The sequence below is a fragment of the Ambystoma mexicanum genome, chromosome 6p (assembly GCF_040938575.1).
Source record: "Ambystoma mexicanum isolate Mex_15411 chromosome 6p, UKY_AmexF1_1, whole genome shotgun sequence".
In the NCBI taxonomy this organism is placed as follows: domain Eukaryota; kingdom Metazoa; phylum Chordata; class Amphibia; order Caudata; family Ambystomatidae; genus Ambystoma; species Ambystoma mexicanum.
The window spans coordinates 897,128,456-897,143,996 of record NC_090935.1 but is presented as its reverse complement, the minus strand read 5'-3'; the positions used below and the strand labels follow the sequence as shown (position 1 = coordinate 897,143,996).

The 15,541-nt window shown below is 46.8% G+C and overlaps 1 protein-coding gene across 2 annotated transcripts in view; it reads right to left on the bottom strand.

Moving 5' to 3' along the window:
• TRIM36 (tripartite motif containing 36) overlaps positions 1-15,541 on the bottom strand; it is a 1,273,623-nt gene that overhangs the window by 79,933 nt on the left and 1,178,149 nt on the right. For both annotated transcript variants that reach the window (XM_069625519.1, XM_069625520.1), the window contains exon 9: positions 10,996-11,293. In XM_069625519.1, the coding sequence (XP_069481620.1) occupies positions 10,996-11,293 (298 nt within the window). The remainder of the gene's footprint in view (positions 1-10,995; positions 11,294-15,541) is intronic.

Below are 15,541 nucleotides of genomic sequence, written 5' to 3'. Positions count from 1 at the left end.
ACAGTGTGGAGGATTTCGTTGTTGATGATGATCTTGGTTGACTATGGGTCGTCGACTATTGGGTCGTCGACAAGTGTCACTTTTCCAAAGAGTGCTTTGACGATGAAGCCGCTGACAAAGGCGTTCTTGGTGCCGAGATGGTCAACGAGGTGACCGCAAACGATGATGGAGCGGCCAATAACACGGTCGATGAGGGGGCAGCCCAAGCATGTGATCCCTGTCCCTTTTTAGCATTCTTCCCCCGGGAAGATTACTTGTGGAACCTCAAACTCTTTGAAGAGGGAGTGTGCTCTAGGGGTCTGCTGTGCATGGCAGAGGCATAACTATGGACAGAAGCCGAACTACGGACAGAGGTCGAGTCAGAGGCCCTGACACCTTCATCCAATTAAGCCACTAACCTGCAGTGGCGGTTTTTATGGGTCTTGGGTGAGAATGACTAGCAGATGGTACAGTTGTTCAAGTCGTGGTCCAGGCAACAAAGACGCTTTTCATGAAGATCCTTGACGTAGAATAGGCTTTTCTTCCTCGTGACTGTCATCTTCAAGGCCTCAACAGAAGATTGAAACTCGGGAGGCAATGTGATGAGACAAAACTTCACTGCTGTCGGCGAGAAGTGATGCAGCACCAGACCAGATTGTTTGACCCTCCCTCTTTCTTTGGAATCAAAAAAATAAGGGGAATACCATCCCTTGTTCCTCTCCGCTACAGGCACCAGTTCTATAGCGCCTTTCTCTAGCAGGGTCAAGATTTCCTGCACAAGGAGCAGATCCGGAAGACTCAAAGAGAGCTTCCCTAGTGGATTGTCATGAGGCCGCTTTAGGAAGGTAAGACGGTAGCCGTGGGCGATAGTATCCAGAACCCACGCATCCGAAGTAATGGCTCGCCACTCTTCTAGATGCTAAGACAGTCAGTCCCCAACTGGCGAACCATGGGACATGGCCTCATTACTGTTTTGAGCGGCTGCGGCAGCACCTGAAGGCAAAGAGGCAGCTGCCTGAGCGGCTTTGGCACCTATTTCCCCGACCACCATGGGTACTTTTATGCTGACCCCTTTGACTGGCGGCTCCTCCCGTTCTACCAAAGGGGGAATAGTAATGAAAACAACCTCCCCATCACTGCTGTCCTCTAGGACAAAAAGGCAGAGGTTGACGCACAGCTGCGCTTAAAGATTTTGCCGCAGCTTTTAAGGTCTGCAACCTCTCAAGGCTCTCGTCAGTCTTGCTGCTTAACAAATGTGCGCCATCAAAGGGCATGTTCAAAAGACGGGCTTGCACATCTGGGGCCAAACCCCACTTCCACAACCACGCAAACCTGCATATAACGGTGCTCGCAGCCATGGACCGGCTCACACTGTCGGCCGTGTCCAAACCAGACTGAAGGGATTCACGCTTATCTTGCACGATTTCCCTCAGGAATATGCTCCGCCGCAAGAGAAACAATTCCACAGAGTGTGTGAAAATCTTCTCAAGGCACAAGTGGAGTTGGCGGATTTCAACGCCATACTCCCCGCAGAAAACACCTTGCGAGCCCAACCGTTGAAGCGTTTGTCGTCCCTATCCAGAGGGATGGTAGCGTACACCGCCTGCCTCAAGATGGCCGTAGCCGCCTGACCCACCAAACTCTCGGGAGTGGGGTGACAAGATAAGTAGCTGGGGTCGCTACCGGAAGGGTGGTATTTTTTGGTCAACGATTTCGGTGACTGCCAAGCAGCCGCCACCCTTTTCTATAAAGTGAGATGAAAAGGCAACACCGGGTCAACACTGGGTCAGAGGACAAACTTTGATCTAAAATTTTCATTCAATCATCTTGTACAAAAGCTTCCGGAGGACTGGACCAGCCAGGATACTCCGTGACCCTAGCCATGAGTCTCCAGTAGGACGAATCTGCATGAGCCCCAGTCTCAGGCCTGCCAAATTCCACTGCTGAAGAAGTGTCCAGACCATATGACTGTCTCCAGGAAAGATAGGAGCCTCATCAGGCTCAATAGGGTCCACATCAAAGTCTGACCTTTCCTCCTCCTCAGAAATGTCACCCAGAGGGAGGTAAAAACCCGGCCTCGGAACAGAAGAGGGTCTGCAGTGCACCACCGGCCTCACAGACTTGGAAGTAGCCTTCCTAGGAGGATCCACAACATCAGGGATCTCTGACGCTACCCGTCGGCCAAAAAGCCCCTAAGTTGTCGAGAGCGCAGATGGCTTCGGCGTCGAGGGCATCGACGGGGTCGACATCGACAAGGGTGCCGAGCGCTGATATAAATGCACTGCTTCGACGTCCGTATCCAACGGACACAGCGCCGACGGAGTCGACGTCGACTTCTAGCCCTTAGGATTCTGCGGTCTGGCCGGGGACGAGGACCGAGACCTGGAAGCACGTCTCTTGCGACCATCCTGAGCCTTGTCCGAACGGGACCTTGAAGGTTCCAGATGAGGATCGCAACGAGGACCCGAGCCCGAAGGCGTACGAGCCACGGTTCGAGACTGTCTCTTGCCGGCATCGTGAGAAGGCACGGACGGAACTGTGCCCTGAGATTGAAAATTCAAGTTGCTCTAGATACTCTACAGTGGTGGCAGTGTTGGTTTCTGCCAGCGGATAGGAGCGGGCTCTTACTAACCAGTCATCTAGATACGGGCAGACGTGAAGTCCCCTCTGCCGCAGGTGAGCCACCACTGGCGCAAGACATTTGGTAAACACCTGCAGAGCAGACCGCAGGCCGAATGGAAGGGCTTTGAACTGATAATGTACTCCTGCCACCAGGAAGTTTAGGTAGCACCGATGTGAGAGGCGAATAGGGATGTGAAAGCAGCGTCCTTAAGGCCTTCTTCCCAAAAAGTGCAGATCTGTGAAAGGGCATATTAACGACCGTGGACTGGACGTCTGGTCGGACATCCATGGCCTTAAGCCAACCGTGCCTACGTAGGACCACTCCATTTCCAAGCTGACGAAAACCAGTGTTGGCGATTTCCACAAAGACTAATGGCATGGTCTGATGCCAACTCCCCTTCATGGAAGCTGTCCAGGCCTCTTGCTTCTTCTCATCCGGCAGGAACTCCAGCAAGGGACACAACTTGTACCACATCTCGCAATCGTAACGTTTGAGTATGACCATTGCATTAGCTGCCCTGATAGTCGTGGCTGCAGTGGTAATCATCCGCTTAACAAAAGGCGTCAAGGTATTTGCCTTCCTTGTCTGGGCGACATAGCAGGATGGGTTAGCTGGCCCTTTTCTAGCAGCCGCTGAGACAACGGAGTCTGGTGTGGGTTGGATGCGGAGGCAGCGCTGTCTGGGGCTCTGTACTTTTTGTCAAACCAGTCTTTTTTAGCCAGGGCAGTTGTGGGATGCGCCAAGGTGATCAGGCCATCCTTCCAGACGTCTTCTAACAGTGGGATAGACATAACAGATTTCGTGCGCTGCTTTCTGCACTGGTACAACACACTCCTTTCGCTGCTCCTCCGGCGCACGGCCAAACATCGTGGCCGCCCTGGACATGAGTGCATGGAACAGTGCTACTTCTTCAGGGGTGAGTCGCTGCGTAGAATGTCATCTGGTTCTCCCATTTGCTGTGATGAAGTGCGCGTGCGCGTGCGTCTCCAGTGCATCCATATTGCTGGAAGGCCAGGCGAAATCTGTGCAAGGTTGCTTGATGGGCTCAGTGACCGGGTCTGGTGCAGGCAGCCGTTGTTGCAAAGTTGCCACCAGAGTGGTTAGAGTAGATGAAATGTCCAGTGACATGTCTCTTTCTGGAGGCAGCGATGGCTCTGGTAGATTGATGGCTTGATCTGAATGTAGAGGAGGTAAAGGTGGTACCCTGATCAGGCTTCCCTCACCCCATGGTGACCTGGGAAGCGATGTCCTAAGGGTTGGCGGCGACGATAGTGACATATTGGCTCCACATCTAAATGGGATAGACTGGGCTCTGACACCACAATACCAGCCGGCAGCAAGGCCATCCCAAGGTTAGGGAATGATGCCCAATGCAGACACTGTGCTGGTGTCAGACGCTAGCGACAATGGCAGTGGTAACAATGGGAAGGAAAAAATCACTTTAGTCTGTCGACGAGGGTATCCCAACCGTGGATGTAGCTGCCGTCGATGAGATCCTCATGGTCATGGCTGTTGAAGTTTTCGTCAAAAATGCATTAGTCATGGTCGATGATGGTTTCGATGATGACAAGGTAGTCGTGGCCGTTAACGGCTTCACTGATGGTTGTGGCAAGGTATTTGTGACGGTGTGTCGTTGGGCGGCTTCGCTGACCTTGGTGAAGATGAAATGGGTGCTTGGTCATGGACTATGACGGCTTTGTCACCGATTTTGACAACAAGCTTGTTTTCGATATCGAAGGTGAAGAGTGGCCACCAGACTTTGCTGTGGACTTTCGTCTCCCTGAGGCGAGGAAAAAGGGCTTGGATCTCCTGACACCCTCTGGGCACTGAACTTTGGTAAAGACCGGTCCTTGTGGAGGATCTGGGCTAATCACCGGCGGTGTCTTTATGCCTTTTCTTGCTGGTAGCCTGAACTTCATTCATCCTAGACCTCTTACTAGAGGTGGTTTTCTGGGCTGTCCTGCCCCGCCCTAACGAGGCATGACTCTGTACTGAAGCAGAGTCAGAGGCCCCGCCTGCATCCTCGAGCCATGCAAAGAGGCGGTAGTGACGATCCCTCAGCGTCTTGTTGGAGAATGACGGGCAGATTTTGCAGTCCTGGATGACATGGTGAGGATGAAGGCAGTAGAGGCAGTTGTTGTGGTGATCAGCCATGTAGACATTCTTCAGTCCACAGCAGGCACAGGCCTTGAACAGGCTGTTCCGCCATAAGATAGGCCCAACTGCGCAGACCAAGCTTCGTCATAGATTACCGGCGGTTGAAACGGTCCACGGAGCTAGCACTCTTGCTGCCAACGCCGGTCGTAGAGTAGACGTCGAAAAATATGTATATTTTTCGTGGAAAGATGGTGTTAGGGAGAATTCTCATTTTATGGCTAATTTCCCTTACCTATAGAGTCCCCCAGCAGCTTTGCTGGATTTGAAGGGTTTATTTATTTTTACCTGCTAAGAGTGAGACTTTCTTTTTTTCCCACTCTTAGGCATTTTTGCTATGCGTGTTCTAGGCTATTTTTGTGTTTAATGCCTATGGGATCTTTTCGCTCAGCCATAGGAACCATATTTATGCACATATGTCCCACAGCACCCTCTGTGCCGTGACACAGGGGTGTCGTAGCGACCCCCAAACATAGACTCCATACCCTGGGACTGACTACTGTCTCCCAGGGCATGTAAAGTCCCCATTGACTTTACTAGTCGATTTTTATGAACTTAACCAGTACACCCCATCTCAATATGAAAGTACTGGAAGGGGTTAATAGTTTTTCCCCTATGTTCATTTTCGAGAGGGTACCTTAAAGTCCCCCTCTACAAAGTTTCTGGCTGGTGGCAGTGGTTACTACCTTTTATATTCGACTATTTCTCTATGGGATTTTCCCATTGTTCGAGGCTACCACTTTTACTGACCGTCTCTAAAATACTGCTGGTTCATTTTATTATTAACTTTACTCCGGTAGGTTTTATTTGCCAGAACTTTGATAAAACTTCTTTTTGGAGTCTTACTCCATTTTCCTAACCCAGGTCGGGGAACCTTTGTTCATCCTTTTGGCGGGCTTCTGCTAAGAAGCCCTCCTTTTGGCACCACTGAGTCTGGGGTGGGTCTGTTTGGGAGTGGGAGTAGAACCCCCGGACAGAGTTGCCACAGCAACTCAGGTCGCACTCTAACCTGATAGGCTGGAGGGTCTCCCGCCAAGAAGACCACTCCACTGTATGAGTGACAGCTAGGCTGTATGAATGGGTCTCTTTCTGCATAAAAGCAGGGTCCTGAGGACTTGAAGGGCAAGACGTTTCCACTGGAACTACGGAACCGAAGGGAAGAGAAGCAAGAGACATCTTCAGCATCTACACCACCGGTGAAGCCCTGCCGGATCGTCTCACCACTTTTCTTCCACACGACGAGAGGAGATCTTCAGCGAAAGAGCCTCCTTCCCTTGAGCTGGTGGGGTCAACCAGTTCACCTATCGCACCCTCGGACCTGCCTTGGTCGACTCGACAGTGCCCCGCACTTGAAGACCGGATAGCCAGGCAGCTATCGACCCGGACCGCGATTAAAAGGAGCATACCTCTTAAACTTTGTTCGGCAGCACCGCGGCTGGTTTCATCCCTGGGTAGTGCAGCAACTCTAACCTTCCTCCACGACGAGAGCCTCTCTTCCTCTGTTGGACCCCTCGACTTTCAGGAACTACCAGGAACAACCGCCACCGCAGGAGCCACTTCTCCACGTTTAAGGTACATTGTTCCGCCAAGCCACCCTTTCTCCGTGGTAGCCCTAAAGGTGTTTTAAATCCTTTAACTACTTGTGGGGTCGGCCGCCCTCTCTCAACATTGTCTTTCGCCTTGCATCTACCTCTTCAAAAGTTTTCTACTAAAGACTTGACTGCAGCTAAAAGAACATTTTTGCTCCTAAATTCTTGGTCCTGTACCACTGACTCTGGCTCAGGCCTATTGACTGGCTGATTTGTTAGATCTGCTGTCACTAGATTAGTTTTCAATGAGAAATGTGTTGATGCACCTGAATCTTCTAAACCCCTCTTCCTTCCTACTGTTTTAACTTGTGGAGTGCCATTTTGCTCAGTTTTCATTCACTTGTCTCTTGTTTAAAGTGCTACTGTGCATTACTTGTTCACAAAACGTCAGGGAAGTGTTGCTAGGGGGTGTCTGAAGATATTTCGGTTTAACTTGTACTTTCCCTCCCTTTCGTTGAATTGGTACAGTGCCATTTATAGTAGGTTTTCACTGTGCCGGTTTGCTCAGTTTTCACTATACCGCAAACTTGTCTACAATTGAATAGGGAGTTGTATATGCTTTTCTTTTGACTAAACTTAACTTACTTTATTAACTGTGATCTATGTGTTGACATAGAAGTGTATAAAATAAATATATATTCTCTTTTTCATACAAAACTTTGGTCAGTGTTTCCTTTCTCCATAGTACTGTACTACCTATTGTGTCAACCCTGAATACTGCTCATCTCCCTCTTGAGATAAGTCTGACTGCCCAGCCACAGCTACCAACTAAATCTTTGTGATACAGACTGATACCATAGGGGATTTATTGCCCTCACCTGTAGTCCTAATCTGGGGTAGTTCTCCCTAAGGGAACTGCCCTGGATTCTGCCTAACAGATGGTAAAGTGCAAATGTATTTGTAGAAATGTTGAAGAGATTATTTTTTCAGGACTCCCTACACTAACGTGCGGTAAACAATCTGAAGATGGCCGACAGGAGAAGAGTTAACGGAGGTGTTCATATTGGCTGCGAGCAGTATGACCTAAAATGACTATGGTAGAGCACAAAAGTGACTGAAAGTTTTCAGTTTAAATTTAAACTGTTCAATGTTACCGAGGATTCGCAGCCTGGCGACGGAATATTCACATATTCACAGCATGTGAATCTATTAAAGATCCAATGTTGGAGAAAGTTGGACCTTCTACAGCACTACTTCTTCAAACTCTCCTCCTTGGCCCCCGATTCCTCCATTTCTTTTGACTTTTCTACCAAGAGAGAATTGGCCTCAAGAGTAGAAGCTTATGAAGTAAACAGGGATTTGGTAGGGGTGCCCAAACACCAAAGCCATGCTTGTGAGGGTCGGGTGTAGACCTGAATTTCATGCAGACCACAGCGGGTGAAAAATAACAGGTACATGTTCTACTAGGCAGAGTGGCAAGCATGTGGAGAAAAAAAGGAAAATGGGGTGATGTGCACAGATATATATATATATATATATCACTCATGATGTTACATCCAGTTATGGGCATCAACAACGTAAAGCAGAGCCAAAGCAGAGTTGCAGTGTGACCAATGGTGGCTGAAAAAGATCTCAAAGTCATACTAATGGCTGGAGAATATTTCTAAGATGAGGAATCTGTGAGAGAAAGGAATCCATTTGAAAAGTGGTTCCTGATGGATATGATTATTACTCCCATTGGTTGCTCAGCTATGAATTCCACTTCAGACTCAGGCACACCAGAAATGTTTCAAGCAGCCACTGGGTGACTCCCCAGGAGACTCCACCACAGCTCAATGAAGCCATTTGCACTGGAAGATATGCCACTGGCATATATATACTAGGAACCGTTGGGTAGATATACCAGTTAATTCCATGTTTGAGGGGTAAGAGGGAAGGTAATTATCAATCTGCGGGGGAATCAATCTTATCCATCAGAAAGAACATTACCAAAGATTAATATATTGTTGTACTAACAGATAAATTCCTTCCACAGATTCCTCATCTAGCAATACCAGAAACAAAATGGAGATGTGAAAATGGCTAGGCAAGAACACGGTAACAGAAACGATTAACAAACTGACCTTCCCCAACTTGCACCCTCTCCAGCCACAGAATTGAGGTGGAAGTCTTTAGTAAAAGTGTGCAGGGGCGTTCAAGTTGCTGTTTGGCATAGGCAAAGCAAGAGGAGCCCCTTTCTAAAGGGAAGATGTTGCTGCCTTGCCAGTCACTGAATGGGCACAGAGGTCATCTCTGGGACCTCATTGCAGGCCCTCTAATAACAGGCTTTTATGCAGAACTATCCATTTAGAGATGGGTTGCTTGGAGATTTCCCTGGGTCTTTCTAGGATCATCAAAACCAATAAACAGCTCATCAATACAGAACATATTAATCCTAAAACATAGGACTTTAAGGCTCCTTCTACAAAAGCCAGAGTGTGCAGAGAACCCCCCCAGAAATAAGTAATGTATCTGATATCTTTCTGAATAAGTATTTTCTGCTCCCAAGCCATTTTAAATCTGAAAACTTCAGTGATTGATGACTCCTAACAGCATGATGTATAGTTAGAATCTGAACATACCTCGGGAGGGCAGAGCTGAGCACTAGACATCCAACCAAATAAGAGAGAAATGACCACAAACAATGTGGCTGGGATGCTGTAGTCACTGCCCTTTTAGCTTCAACACAGTACTGAGGAAAGCTGTAACTGATGATGGGGAGTAGCCAAAGAAAGTGAATCTATGAAAGTAAAAATGATGGAGAAATATCTGATAGTACATGGCGAGAGAGGCACATGATACTCACACTAGGTGATACAATGCACCAAGTGCCGCTGAAATCCTTTACTGAAATCTGCAAGCAATTTAATCTCAGAAGAAAATGTTTGTTCCAATACCTGCAGATCAGAAATGCCATTCAGGTGTAATTAAATGGGACATATGATCTATCCTATTCAACATGTTTGTAAACCATAGTAGGAGAAGTTCTACTGTCCCAGAAACCCACGCCCATGATATAAAACATTATCAGGAAAAACACTATAGGCCAACTTTCTAAACTGTGGTCCAGACGGGAGGACAATTTGTGGGGAATTGGAGGAGGCAGATTGGATGGAAGCCATGTATGCACACAGATCGATTGTCATTAGCGCCAGGCTTAGGCTGATCCAATTTAGAGTCCTGCATAGATTTTACTACTCACTGAAAAGCTTTGTAAGATGGGCAGATGAAAGAACGTGCTAGATCCGCAGGTACATGTTAAGGAGGGGAATCATACACACCCATTCTCTGGTTGTGCCCACAGATTCAAAGTTATCGGCAGAAGATCGCCAAAGTGCTAGAGAAAGTGAAGGAATAGCCACTGGAAATGGGCCCTAAGCTTATTCTCAGTGGCGCACAAGGGGATATTACTTGCACTCAGTATGACAAACTATTTGTCGTTATGGTTTTAGTTGCTGTCAAGCAAGATGTTGCTAAGCAATCGTGTGTCGGAACAACCTGCAGCGGCGGAATGAAAATTGGACTTGGATTTTACATGGAGTATAGGAGACTTTTCTATAAACAGAGGTGGTGCCTGCAGAAGCATGGTCAAGTTGAGACAGACAAATCGATTGACAGCAGCGGATTTCATTCACATGTTCAGCTGGTGTGCCCCGCATTCCTGAAGAAGTATTTGTGACAGGGACCTCCTTAGGGAAATGATGAAGTGTTAGTGTCACTCTTGCTATTTTATTTCTTTATTTTACTTTTTGGGATAGGGGAGGGAGTCAATGTTTTATTAAACTTTAATTCATAATACAAAACAACAAAAGAAAATAAGTTATTTTAAAAAATAATAAAGTATCTGCCAAAGCCCTCAAAGAACATCGAGTAATGAGCCACATAAAGCATAGTAGTAATAATGAGAAGTGTGATCCAATGTCACTAAAATGATGCTTGATGCCAATGCTATCTAGAGGTCTAGTTTCTCTGGAGTATCTACACGTGTAATGTTAACAACAAATAATTAAAAGGGCTGCTACAAGAACTGCTGCCTACTGAAAGCATTTCAGATAAAAAAAATTAAAAAAAAAAACAAAATAAACAGCTGAAACTGTGTTGTTCAGATTGACTCATGTCCTCCGACACCCTTAAAAGGAGAACAAAACATTCTCTACCTCAACAATTCTTTTTATGATGCATCATTAAGAGGATGTCTTAAAGGGATCCTCTCCAGTTGTAGAGGATCAATACTTTTCCAATCTATGCTCTTCCTTAGTGCAGTTTTGCCTTGGAGCTGCCAAATGATAATGAACCAAAAAGGCACATTAGTTCTGTGAGGTTTTGAAAGCAGAATAGAATAGTGACAAGATATGTGATCAGAGTGTGGCAATGCAAAATGGGGCAGGCATTATAGCCGATAAAAACAAAGATTGCAATTTGACTTTTGCACAAGATTACATAATGTTTGATGATTTCAAAGTGCTAATTAAATAACACATCATCCCAAATGCTCTGGACACCAAGTTAAAAGCAACACACATTGGCATCACTGTCATCCACTTTCATTATGCCCAATTACAATAACACAAAGGCAGATTAAGCATGGGCATCATGCAAAATATAGATTACTAGCACATCCCTCATAGTACCAAACCCAACTGACAAGTCTACAGTTAATTTACAATTTACCTTGGACTGCTTATATCACGAGGATTATGAAGCCATTCTTGCAATTTAGTGTCAGATGTAACTCCTACTTTTACCAAGTAAGAGGACGGCTCAACAAGGAAGGCCCAGAAATGTCGTCCCTTTGTTATTCCGGTGTCTCCAATGAGATAGTCGAGACACATATAACATCCAACCTGGATTCTTTCAGCCCCAAGGAGTAGTGGAAACCCAGCCATGCTCTCCACAGAGTTTCTTCGATTGTTCAGCATAAGGCGCTCTTTGTTGTATCCACATTTGTCATCGAAAAGGAAGTGGAACACTAATTTAAAAAAATAAAAAAAGTAGTTATAAAAAAAATCCAGGAGATCCGTACTTAAGTACACACTGTCTGAAGTATATATATGTTTATTTCAAGAGTTATTTATAGTCTATTATAGATGTAAAACACCTTTTATCAAATCACGAAGTTAAACAATCAAAAAGTAAAGCTATATAATCGACAATCAAGATTGCAAATTATTACCGTTCCTAGACTTGAATATATGTTTATCTTCACAGACTACACTGTATTTCATACATGATTAACAGTTTGGGTAAGAGGTTAAACCTTGCACCAATTGCACAGAGTCATTTATTTATAGGTTTTCTGTTCCTGCCCAACAGCCAAATAAAATTAGCAACAGCGAATATCACCAAACGCTAGGTACCAATCCTTAATAATGCAAATCCTCTTGGACCCCCAAAGACGTTCTCTAATTCATTGCTTCAATCTCAAAATTTTAAGGTGCATGAAACAGAGAAAAATTGACCACTGTTTCTTTGGTAAATGACTCCATTACACAATCACTAGCAAGGCCATCTCACTGGCATGGCGGTGGCGGAATAACTCACAATTACCCACATCATTTGCAAGTTCCTTGGTAAATAAATTAGTTACACAATCGCTTGCATGGCCATCTCACTGGAGGGCGGAGCCGGCTGCATCCAAAGGCAGCATCACAAGGCCCCAGCAGCTCTCTTCCGCTGCGCTGCATTCAGAGTCCACAATGGGACTCCAAAAGAACCCTCCAGCACAACCACGACAGCAGAATACCCAGTTCACCTACACCGATGGAACCCCTTTGATGATGGCCGCCACTATGAAGAACAGCCTTCCTGGGGTTGCACACAAGGAACCATCGACCTAATTGGTCGGAATGCCACCCAATTGCAGCTGATCCTGTACACCTGAAGGCAGAGCCGGCTGCATTCAAAGGCAGCATTACAAGGCTCCAGAAGCTCTCTTGCGCTCTCTGCCGCTATCCGCCCATGCCCAGGGCGGCACTGCTTAGACCGTGCTCCTTCCTGGTGTACTTTTACTAACAGGTAAGCCGGCTGTTTCGCCGGATGCAAATGGTCGCACTGCTTCCTCTGTATGCAAATCCATCAGACTGCATTGCGTCCGCAAAATAATGTTACCGCAGCCCACCCCCTACCTCACTGCTGCTTTCACTGTGTTTGGCGCCACCAGGGCTGTGCCCGCTATCAGCATCCCACCCACACCCCACCCACACAGGGCTACACTCCAGATATCCTCAGGCACCCGATGCCTGCCGTCCCATGCCGGCACCCGCAACAAGCACGTTCCAGGCTCTTAACCGTGGTTCAACACATCTAAGTAGCTTAGACATGTTTGCACAGTCTAGCCCCTTGACCCCGAGTGCCCTGGGGAACATGACCCCGCTACTAATTCCCCCGATCTATGCTCCCCATAAAACATGGTCGGCAAAACCACAGCTTCCTTCTCGCATGCAGCTAGACCATGGTGCCTGGCCTCACCAGTAGAGACATCCATGACCTGATCATAGCCCACAACATGGACTTATTGGCCATTACAGAAACTTGGTTACATCAAGCATCCAACCCAGCCCAGCCCTATACACATAAGGCCCATTACCTTACCTAGGGTAGACAACCTTGAATTGCTCTCGGTCAAGTTCTCATTCCCGTCATCTGACTCCCTCACTATCCATATCATGCACCGTCCACCAGGCCCTATTGGCTCCTTCGAGAAAGACTGAAAGATCTGAACCTGGGACTCAACGACCCGATGGACCACCATGCCAGGTCACTGGCTAAACTCACTTTCTGACTTGGGTTTTAAATATTGTATTAATTCACCCACCCACAATAAAGGTAGGGCCTGGACAGGGTAGCTGACCTTAACAGTCAGATCATCATCTCTGACAACACTCCTTGCCCATGTTCTGATCATCACATACTTTCCTTCATCATCTCTCCTTCTAATTCTCACCAGTACACACCCCAGCCCCCCCCCCCACCTGTAGTCCCAGTGCCCGGAAAATGAGTAAATAATCCTTATCCCCACACTTCTAACTGCTCCTGCGAGAGAACATTGTCTCCACAGACCCTAGTGAACGTGCAGATCTTTACGCTGATACTCTAACCAAGGATGTAAATGTTGTTGCCCCTCTGGCACCACGGAAAGCGAAGCCAGTTGCCCATATGAACGCGTGTAGCCCATCAAACTAAAAAACGACAAGCGGAGGCTCGTGGAAAAAGGCACCAGCTAATACTCCCACAACTGCTCTGAACAACATTGCTAGAGAATACAAGTTAGCTATCATTTTAGCCAAAGTGCCGGCCTATAATGCTTGAATCGACTAGGAAATGTTCTGCATTCTCAGAGAATTAGAAACACCAGCTGCCCTCCCATCTAACATCTGAAAAGATGAGTTGTGGTGTACTAGCATTCAAACTGCCATCAGGACTAAACTACATTCCACACAGGAGAAAATATTGCTAAAACAAGATCTCATTAAAGGAAAGGCACCCGTACATACACTCATGGTTGCATCCCCTCCAACCAGCCCGCCTACCTCTACCTTTCAATGTGCAGAAATTTCAGTAGAGGAGACTGAAAATATCATTAGAAAACTTAAACCATCCAAATGCAAAGGGGAGAGCTTCCCAGCATCTATTATCAAGGACTGCGCGGTCATCCTAGCCCAATTCATCGCCAGTTTTATTAACACATCCTTCTCTTCCAACCAGGTACCTACTAGTCTAAAAGAAACATGGGTACTACCCCTTCTGAGAAACCTAGCTTAGACCCCTTAGCCTCCAACAACTACCGCCCGATTACCACTGTTCCATTCCTACTAAACATTTTGGACAGGGCAGCTTACAACCAAATTCAACTTTTCCTTGAATCCAACCACATCTTGGGAAAGCAGCAATCCGGTTTCTGACCTGGGCACGGAACTGAGTCTGCGCTTTTAGACTTAAAAAATCAGATTGACAGTTTCAGAGATGAAGGAAAGACAGCTCTCCTCCTTCTCCTCGACTTATCTGCCACCTTTGAACTGGTAGACCATAAAACCTTGTACCACCACCACACTACTGCCGCTAACTTCTCCCGAGAAGCTTTGTCCTGGGTTTCCTCTTTCCTTGAAGGAAGATCCATGAGAGTCTTCTCTGACTCAGCTAATGCCCTCCCGGCACCGATCCTTTGTGGCATCCCGCAAGGATCCTGTGCCTCCCCAACCCTCTAGAATATTTTTACCAAACCCCTCTTTGACCTCCTGGATGATCTCGGCACAACCTACACCACTTATGCCGATAACACTCAAATCCTCCTCCGCCTGTCAGGATACTATGAAGATGACTCTCGAACTATGAACATCAACAAAATCTACTCAACCATCCAATCCTGGATGGTGGAGAACCAGCTCTGTTTAAACGACAATACGACCGAGATCCTAGTGGTGGGAGCACCAGTTATGCTAAAGAAACTATCCCTCCAATACTCTTCGTTCATGATCGAAGGTATTAAAATCCCGGCTGCAGCTCAACTTAGATGCCACTCTCTCCTTCACAAAACAAGTCAATGCAATCGCCTCTTCAGCAACATACACAGCCAAACTACTTAACTGAGCCAGACAATTCCTTACACCATCCAGTTGCCTTACCATAGCATGTTCTATACCTGGAGCAAGACTTTACTATTGCAATGCCCTCTTTGCAGGCACATCCAAGAATAATAACTGTCAAATGCAGGTAATCGGAAACAATGTGCTTCACTCTGCACTCAACATCTCCAAGAGATATCACTGGCTGCCAATCCAGGAAAGGATTAATTTCAAAATCCTTACCATCACTTACAAATGCCTCCTGAACACAGCACCCGAATATCTGGCCTAGAAAATCGTCAGAACTAACCATATTAGGCCGGTAAGGTCTACCCACCTACACTGTATCGCACAGCCGAAGTTCAAACGCATCAGAGAAGAAGGTGCCAGTTTCCCGGTCGTAGTAGCATCTCACTGGAATTCCCTGCTGCCATCTTGAAGAGATGAAACCTCTTATGGGGCAGGAAAGCCCTTAAACTTGGCTCTTCGCCTAATCTCTGCCTGGCCGACCCCTGACATTGGGAGCGAAGAGACTGATACTTGCTAAACAGTGCCCTGTTTTTTTTCTTTGACTCCTGTTTGTCATTTCCCGCAAGATATGTACTGTGTAACTGGTTTGCAACAGCGCCTTGATGCCTCTGGGCTGAGGCACTTTG